At 44.3% G+C, this 10,000-nt stretch overlaps 1 protein-coding gene across 1 annotated transcript in view; it reads right to left on the bottom strand.

Moving 5' to 3' along the window:
- The window catches only part of dync2h1 (dynein cytoplasmic 2 heavy chain 1), a gene marked incomplete at its 5' end in the record, with an annotated part of 668,232 nt that overhangs the window by 98,552 nt on the left and 559,680 nt on the right, over positions 1 to 10,000 (bottom strand). The window contains 3 exons of the mRNA XM_079513540.1: positions 7,530 to 7,634; positions 8,463 to 8,695; positions 8,977 to 9,052. Of these exons, the coding sequence (XP_079369666.1) occupies positions 7,530 to 7,634; positions 8,463 to 8,695; positions 8,977 to 9,052 (414 nt within the window). The remainder of the gene's footprint in view (positions 1 to 7,529; positions 7,635 to 8,462; positions 8,696 to 8,976; positions 9,053 to 10,000) is intronic.

Here is a 10,000-nt window from a genome sequence, read left to right on the forward strand (position 1 = left end):
GTTTTGTTTGTAAAACAAGCTAATCCACTACGACAGTGGTTCTCAACCAGTGGTGGTCCTTGAGGGGGTTCCAGTGGGTCCTCAACTAATTGATGGAGAGTTGGTAACAACTAAACAGTTAGCTAGTTAGATCTTTAAGTCTTGAGAGTGTAAATTATTGTTACACATTCATTTACAAGAAGCCTACACAATATAGAATGCAGTAGAAATGTTATTTTGATTAGCGTTTGCCTGTTATCTCTCCTAGGGTACCACATCATACAGAATGGACTTGTGGAAAAGAATCGTATCTTATCTATCTCATCTATCTCTTATATTGTTTTGTTTTGGGTCTGAGAGAATCAATCTCGTGGTGGTCTGTGGCACAAATGCCGAACAAATAACAGACCTTAATGAAACAGGTTGAAAACCACTGTACTACGGTTTTGAGGTCACAGTTGAGCTCAGGACAACATTTCTCATCTCCGATTGCAGGTTGTTTTCGGGCTAAACTGCGGCTTGCCAAGCTGCAATAAATTTGTCGCAGGGTCACACCTGAGTCTCTCTAATTTGCACATATTAGCATTTAGTCCTGGACATAGCCTGACACATCGTAGCTCCCATGGCAGGGTCTGAGACTGCCCTTACTCTGGTATTGAGACCATTTCCATCATCATCTTGTGTAATTGAAACCGCAATTTAACGCTTGGCACCAAATGGCTGCCAAAAGGAGGGGGGGGACGGGACTCTGAATTAGGAGAGCGACCACACTTATAATTAGTTCACAGGAGCAGTCCACACTGCTGACGGGAAAGTCTGTGCACTTTTGTTTTGTGTTTTCGTTCAGATTTTTAGTTTTTAGTTCAATGTTTGTTTTAAAAATGCCATTGACAATAAAGAGACTTTAATGCTTGTTTTTACACCGTTTGTTTTTCACCATTACATCACCTAATCATAGCAACATGAGTTAGACTTTAATATATTAGCGGCCCTCACTAGTCACTTCACACAGGTGTGATTTTTTTCTTTTCTTTTTTAGCTACTGGGTTTGAGGTCACGGTTTGACTCAGGACAACGTTTCTCTTCATCATGTGCAGGTTGTTTTGGGGATAAACTGTGGCTAGTAGCCTGTGCGTGCCAGCTGCAATATACTTGTCACAGGTCAAGCTGGAGTCTCTCTAATTAGCACATATTAGCATTTAGCCCTGGACATAGCCTGACACATCGTAGCTCCCATGGCAGGGTCAGGGCAGGCTGTGAGACTTGCTTTGAGTGTGTGTGTGTGTGTGTGTGTGTGTGTGTGTGTGTGTGTGTGTGTGTGTGTGTGTGTGTGTGTGTGTGTGTGTGTGTGTGTGTGTGTGTGTGTGTGTGTGTGTGTGTGTGTGTGTGCGCGCGTGTGCGTGCATGCTTGCATTCTATTATTGAGCGGTGCCTCTGCTCCATTACGCAGCTATGTGTGTCTGTATGTATTAGGGATGTTAATGATTAATCGATTTTCGATTAACCGTTGTTAAGAAATTGGTCGATTAATCTTAACAAATCTTAACAAAATAATTTGGTGACCCCCCCCGAGGGGTCGCGACCCACGGGTTGAGAACCCCTGTTCTAGGGTACTTACTACTATTTGTTTTGCTGCCTGTCAGCATTTTTCAAGGATTTCCATTTTCAACTGAAGTTGTTTAAGTCAGCCTATACACTGAGGAGCCAGTGAGCTTACATTACACTACACTATATATCACATATTTCAAGTTGACTGTCATAGGCTAGGCCTAGGCCTACTCATTTTACTTTCAGTTACTTTAGTTAACATTGTTCCCATATTCATATATGTTGTCTTGACTGCCATAGGCTAGGCCTACTCATTTCACTGTCACTTTCCCCAGTTCAAGAGGGATACATGCTGCTGGTTGCTGCTAATAGTTTTGCTTGTGATGACAAAGCAATTTTCATTGAATTGTATTCCTCATACAAACATGCCATATTGCCATTGCCTGGCACTGTATCACAAATGGTAAAATAAATGTGATGTAGATTTTTATGTTGGACATTGAGCGAAATTAAGATAATCAGATAAATAAATAAATAAACGCTGCATATCAACTAACCGCTTAATCGATCGGTAAGCTTATCAAAACATATCAGTTAACTATTAACACATTAAAGGCGTAGTGAAACGGAAATGGTGGACATTTTATTTTGAAGTTTCAGACGGTCTCAAGTTGAAACACCGCTATGAAGTTTCTGAACCAATCAGAGCGTCGCATCCCTTCAGGCGATGGGACGGTAGCTAGGGAATGTTGCTATGCTATACGCAGCAGCGTGGTGTGTGTTTGTTTACAAATCAAATAGACAGCCAGCTGTACCAGTTTACTGTTATGTGGCTTATTTCTACCCTATAATGTTTTCAGATACATATTTTAGCGTGATGATTAAGTTGAAACCGAGTAATACACTGTCTGGATGTTATCTGGAATGGGAATAAAAACGGAGGATTTCTGTAATCAATAGAAGCTGTGCTGCACGGATGCGCACATATTGGAGAGGATACGGGTGAGCTTCATTTTTATTGGCTTTTATCGATGTTGGCCTCGACACGTCATCACGCAGCACGTTTTCGTTTTCAGGAAGTAATAAAAAATATATTTTTATGGACTTTTGATATAAAAACACACAAAAATGAGAATTTTCCCATTTTTTTGGCATCCATTGTTAGGTATGCTCATATGATGACCACGGAGATGGTCTAAAAGTGTGAAAAACGTATTTTTCATTTCACTACACCTTTAATCGATGATCTCGTTGATATGAACTTGCTTCATATGAATCTAAAAAGTAATCAATAGAATAATCATGGAGCAAATGACCAACAGTTGCAGCTCTAGTTTTATATACTGTATATACATCGAATTTATTGCCATAGCGGCAAAGTTGTCGCCTATCTGCGTCTTGTTTGAAGGGCCTGTCAGCGTGAGGTTCCGGGTCCAAATTTGACACCCATCTCGTCCTGCATGTCTCTCTAACTAAATAAATACAAAGGGTGCATCTGCGACCAATAACTCAATGAGGCGATGAAATGTGGAGGAGAGGGAAGAGTGACAACTGTTTTGTCAGCATTTATTCAACCTCTCCCCTCGTATGTGTGTGTGCCACTGTGTGTGTGTGTGTGCCACTGTGTGTGTGTATGCCACTGTGTGTGTGAGTGTGAGTGTGAGTGTGAGTGTGTGTGTGTGTGTGTGTGTGTGTGTGTGTGTGTGTGTGTGTGTGTGTGTGTGTCACTGTGTGTGTGTGTGCCACTGTGTGTGTGTGAGTGTGAGTGTGAGTGTGAGTGTGAGTGTGTGCGTGCGTGCGTGCGCGCGCGTGCGTGCGTGCGTGCGTGCGTGAGTGCGTGCGTGCGTGCTTGCGTGCGTGCGTGTTTATCGGCTGACTGGTTTAAACAGGGTATTTGATGTGAGGAATGTTCTGCCATCAGCACATTGTCAAATAACCCCTTCCACCCTGGACATGTGCATGCACACACACACACACACACACACACACACACACACACACACACACACACACACACACACACACACACACACACACACACACACACACACACACACACACACACACACACACACACACACACACACACACACACACACACACACACACACACACACACACACACACACACACACACACACACACACACACACACACACACTTTCTTTTCAAGGGTACAGTATCAGTGCTGGCAGAAGTCATTTAATTATGGTGTAATTTCATTTTGTCTCCTACAGACGACAGAGCACTGTCAGCTAGTCTCACTCCAAGAATGTGGGTCGACCCCGTTACCAGACACGAGTACACATGATAAGAAAAGGCTGAGACGAACAAATAAACAATAAAGTTATGATGATATGTTTTTGTCCCAGTGGGAAGGGGAAGTGCCATCCCCAAGTGCTTGAATTTCTCATAAAATTCAGGTTATTTTAATGCATATATTCTCCACCCCTAAATGTTTTTTTTGCAGATCGTCGATGAGCGGATATCAACCCATGCCCGATCGTCTATCTACACATCGCATGTGATACACATGTCAAAGACTTCTTGGCCGTAACCAACGTTGAACGTTCACTAGCCACTTTCAACCAAAAATAGCCTATCACATGTAAGCTTTATATATATTTGTGAATTAGGGCTTAAATGGTAGTTTTTGCACACCGAAATGTGGCAACTTAAGTCTGTGTGTGGTACTGTTATCCGGGATGCCACTGCACACCGACCACCTGATGCATTTCAATCCTAGATGTCGATAACACATTTGTGAAGAAACGGTCGGACACGACAAACGATCCATTCACTTGATTTCGTTGTTCATCTGTCATGGATGGTTTTGAGCCTTCCCTCAGACCCTCACTGATGAAAGCCAGATTGCTAGAAAAGCCTTCTGTCACAGATCAACGATAATAATTACACCTATTTGATCTCAGGGGAAATTTAGTTTTCAGCTTCACCCGGCCAGCTGAGTGCTTCTCACAAGGGAACGGTTAAGTGTCTCGCTCAGAAACACCTCGACACATTTCTGGGGCCAGGGGTTGAATATGGGACCTTTTGCTTCCCAGGTGGGCTATCAACCCGCTATGCTATAGCCACCCACTTAGCCCCAGGTGGGCTATCAACCCGCTATGCTATAGCCACCCACTTAGCCCCAGGTGGGCTATCAACCCGCTATGCTATAGCCACCCACTTAGCGTCTATATATAACGTTGCACGTTGTGAGCTTGTAGATTGCCTATTTTTGTCAAAACGATGTTATGTAAACCTCTTTAAAGGGAAATACTAGCATACTTAGGGCCCTAACTTACACCCTGCCTTACCCGCTAGCACTGCCCACAACCCATAAATTACGCATGTAGCAGCTTCCACTATCCATAAACGGTATCTTGCGGCCACACTATACCCACTATACATTATGCCGACTCCTTTATTTGTGGCTGGAGGTGTGCCCGTGGGCATGTTGATGTGCTTCATGACCACACATGTTTGGGATAGCAGCTTATAGCGGGTCCTCAGACCACCCGCTATGCCAATTTTGTTTGATAGACCGTGCACCTGTAATGGACACGAGTGGAGCCGCCTGGACGCACAACAGCAGAACATTCGCAGGTCTCGTTCTCTCCTAATTCTTCACAAATCTCTGTGATTCAAAATGTTCCTATAATAAGCAGAAGTGTCAATTCCTTGTGTCAATTGTGTTTACTAGACCTGTACGTGCCCGTCGCAGTCGGCCACCAGCCTACTTGGGAACGATGAAACTTGGGAACCTAATGATACACGTTGTCATAGCACCCGTTTTAACTGTCAGCCGGTGTCCCACATGGAGATCTGTGTATGTGCCTGTGTACCTGTGTGTGAAGACTGCAAACTGAAAAGTGGCAATCAATTCGGCCCACTGGCAGAGCCTGATTGGTTGAGCCTCAATTGGCTGAGGCAGAGGCTGGAAATTGTACAGGTGAAAGGAGTTGGCCTCATTAGGCCCACTGACCGAGCCTGACCAGAGCCTTTTGTGGTGGTTCTGGAGAACCGTGGGTCCGACCGACTCGATACCTGGCACTGCACTCCCTGTGGGGATGTGGAACGCAACATTGAAACCTCTTCCAGAGATAGACAGTTGGACAGAGACACAATAAACTAAGCTACAGAAAACAACCTTCTGTATCAAATATAAATGTATTCCAAGGCAGCGGTGCTTCGCTCTTCCATGGACAGAGTGGGTGAGAGCCAAGATTCGCTGTACATGTTTGACTGCACAGCCACACATGACTCGAACACCATCATAAAGTACACGGACGACATGACAGTGATAGGCCGAATCGTCAACAACGTCCGACTACAGATACGAGATCAAAACACTGGCAACGTTGACAATACCAAGGAGCTGATCGTGGATTTAAGGAGACTGCAGAGAGATCATGCGCCCATCCTCATCGATGGCGCTGCAGTGGAAAGGGTCAGCAAGTTCAAGTTCCTCGGAGTACACATGCAAGAGGATCTCATCACACACGTGAGGGAAAAAGGCCCAAGAGCAACTGTACTGGCCTTTTTAAGCTCTTCCTGAATATACTGTGGATTATACCAGGGACTAGTTGACTAGTTTAGCTCTTCTTTAACCATCAGCCGTCTATACGCACCTTGAACAAGGTTTCACCTTGAATAATATAGCACTGATGCAAGATAGGGATAGTATAGAACCCTGGGGGACTCCATACTATAATCTATTACTTGTCACTTACTGTGTTTGATGGTAAATTTGAGGAGATCATATAGTATGAAAAAAAAGTACTTAATGTATCCTGTGGATTTCTCAACAAAATGTGTACATTCTGCGATGAGTCATGACAGTAGTTTTTTGAAGAATATATGAACTATACGAACTCCTCAAACCAGAACATTGGGATTTAGGTTCAAAATCTGCAAAGTGTCTGTTGTGGCCCTTACGTTACTGTGGCCCTTACGTTACTGTGGCCCTTACGTTACTGTGGCCCTTACGTTACTGTGGCCCTTATGTTACTGTGGCCCTTACGTTACTGTGGCCCTTACGTTACTGTGGCCCTTACGTTACTGTGGCCCTTACGTTACTGTGGCCCTTACGTTACTGTGGCCCTTACGTTACTGTGGCCCTTACGTTACTAAATCTTGCCAGCAACTTGCTGGGAGGTTCTATAATAATTCATTCAATAAACAGTCATTGCCCCTTGGTCTGACAACAATGGACTTTCCATCCATCCAGTAACATTGTAACTATGGTGGGTCAATTTACCCATCTGTTACATATGTTTTGTCTACTGATAAAATGGTCTTATGAAAATGGTTTGGTGGAGGTTCATTTTCCAAACTCGGTGCCATTGGCGTCGCGACACTAGCCAGATATTTACATAATAGAGACAGAGAGACAGAGATCATATTTATGCATTTTTGCTCTCCCTCTCGAGGCTTTGGCAATATTAATAACTTTCATGCCATGTTGAATTCATGATGAGAGAGAGAGAGAGAGAGAGAGAGAGAGAGAGAGAGAGAGAGCGAGAGATGCCAAATTCATTAATCTTGCTGGTACTTTACCAACAGCGTTCCGTGGTTCTCTCAGTTCTTGCATTTAATCTGCCAAAGCTCTTAACTCAATTAATGTAGCAAACAGAGAGCAAAGGGAGCACTTTGATAACGACTTTTTTGATCATTAAATCAAAGTGCCGTTTGTTGAAGATCCATATCTGAGTCAAAACATCAACACAAGTTACCTGGGAACCATGTGTAATTTAGAAATGAATCCCTGCTTGTGTGTGTGTGTGTGTGTGTGTGTGTGTGTGTGTGTGTGTGTGTGTGTGTGTGTGTGTGTGTGTGTGTGTGTGTGTGTGTGTGTGTGTGTGTGTGTGTGTGTGTGTGTGTGTGTGTGTGTGTGTGTGTGTGCGTGCGTGCGTGCGTGCGTGCGTGCGTGCGTGCGTGCGTGCGTGCGTGCGTGCGTGCGCGCGCGCGCGCGCGCGCGCGTGCGTGCGTGCAGTTTGTACCTGGGAGCTGATGATTCTCTGGGAGGATCTCTCTATGTTCGCAGGCAGACCAAAGAACGCAGGGCTGTCATCTTCAGGTAGGTTCTCTATCACACTGCGGTAGTCCTGTCAACACAAGCATATCGTTGCTGTCGGTCAGAAACCTCTTATCTCCATATTCTAACTTCTAATTGTCTCCACCAGGTCGAAGGCATGGGGAGAGAGTATGTTTTGCACTCGTGTCCATGTGTGTGTGTGTCCGTCCGTCCGTCTGTGTACAGCTAATCTCCGGCGCCGTTAACCCGGTCGATGCTAAATGTTGCACACACACTCCCTAGATGCCAACGATGAACCTCTGCCCCAAATCTTCCAGAACTGCCTGTTATAGCGCCACCAGGAGGCCGACACATTTTTGTTAATATTACTCCTCCATATTTTGTCCAAAAATCCGGCAAATCGTTACACAGTATCTCTATAGTCATGTGCACAAGACAGATCTGTTTGATATTTCATATTCCATCCTAATTGGCTAACATTGGCTTTCAAAATTTGCAGGATTGGCCCGTTTTGAACAAAAAGCCTCAAATCATGAAACCAGCGTGCAATTTACGTGAAATCTTTCACAGACGTTTCTACTAGGCTGAGGAAACACATTTTTGCCTCAAATCATCCAATTGCCATCCAATCCTCACGAAGAAATGGCACCCTTTTTTGCTTATTTTAGCGCCACCAGGAGGCTACAACCCGACCTGCCCTGGTGGAAACCTGTGCCCCGAGGGGCACTTTTTCTAGGTTCTAATCTAATCTAATTTGTGTTTATTTCGTAAATTAACGCCCCACTTGATCGAGTGGAGCGTTACGTGACGGGAAACGTGGCACGAAACTTGCCGCGAACCGACGCGTTTTGAGCTACTTTTGCTATTTTTGAATTTGAATCCTGCGTGCGTGTCATACCAGTATAGAGCAGGAGCTGGGCAGGCTGATCTGGGCGGGGAAAGGGTAGGCTCCTCCCCTGGTCCTCCTCTGTCCCGCCGAGGAGGAGGAAGAGAAGGAGAAGAGGCGCGAGGAGAAGAACTGCTCCAGGTAGGAGCGCAGGATTCGGAGGTCCGAGGGGTTGTCTATGCGACCCCCGTAGATGGCATTCTCGAGCAGGCCATGGACAAACTCCCACTCGAAGGACTTGCCATCTAGACACACACACACACACACACACACACACACACACACACACACACACACACACACACACACACACACACACACACACACACACACACACACACACACACACACACACACAATAATAATACAAATCTACAAATGAACTAGCAACAAATGTATTCAAATAATTGTAGTGTATTGAGTAAAAGTACAGAAAATTGGAAATACTATAGTAACAAATGTGAGTACAGTTGAATAAATGAATTCAGTTAAACTGGCGATGTTGTGTAGCAGCTGTCTTACAAACCTTCAAACAGTCTGTCTATGATCTCAAAGCCAGCGCGCAGATCTGACAGAGAAAACTCATAGAACTTTGTCCAGCCCTGGAAAGAGACAAAGACCACACAAAGAAATCCATAAACATAAGAGAACAACGTTAAAAATACATGTACAGTGGATGTATGCGTGATTTTCTGTGCAGCAATTAGCATAATTGGCTACTAATGGCCTTTATTCAAAGGTCATGCAAGATGTGTGTATGTAGTACGGACACACACAAATACGCATGTAATGCGCACGCTCGTGTGCGCACACACGCACAGACGTGTATGTGTCTTAACCCCTGGAAAGCATCTGTGTCATTTTACTTTAACCATTATTTTATACTTTGGCTATTCAAAAATTGCAGATATACAAGCTCACAGCACATCACTTGGTGCCGCACTATGAGCTTGTAGATCTGCTATTGTTGAATAGATGGAGGGGGTCCCTGGAACAAAATAATTTGTGATGTGGAGTCGACGGCCAGATACATATAATGTTGGGGGTCCTTGACATTAAAATATTTGTGAACCACTGATAATGAAGAAAAGCTGATATACAGCATTTTTTGAAAAGTCTGTTCTTGGAAGACAATTTGTAAGAATCGGCCTCAGGTCTGAATGGGTTAAACCGCTTCATCTTCCAATCAGCTGAGGCTTGCACTTGTGTCCCTCAGTGCATGCTAATCCACTGTATGTATATCATATCATGTGTCCCTCATAGTCAGTGCATGCTAATCCACTGTATGTATATCATATCATGCATGGATATTATCAATAACAGGGTTGTTGACAGCAGTGGATTATACTGGATAGCAAGCAACTATTGTTCATGTATAATTTATCGCAGTGGTTCTCAAAGTGGGCACTGGGGGGCCACAAGGGTCCTTGGGGAGGTTCCTTGGGGTCCCTAGCAAAATGAGGAGCAGTCTAACCATGCATTTAAGCCCTATTATAGGCTATCTTAATCACAAATAGCAAAAATAGCTAATCTACGAACTCACAACTAGT

This window comes from Electrona antarctica (assembly GCF_951216825.1).
Source record: "Electrona antarctica genome assembly, chromosome: 11".
NCBI lineage: Eukaryota > Metazoa > Chordata > Actinopteri > Myctophiformes > Myctophidae > Electrona > Electrona antarctica.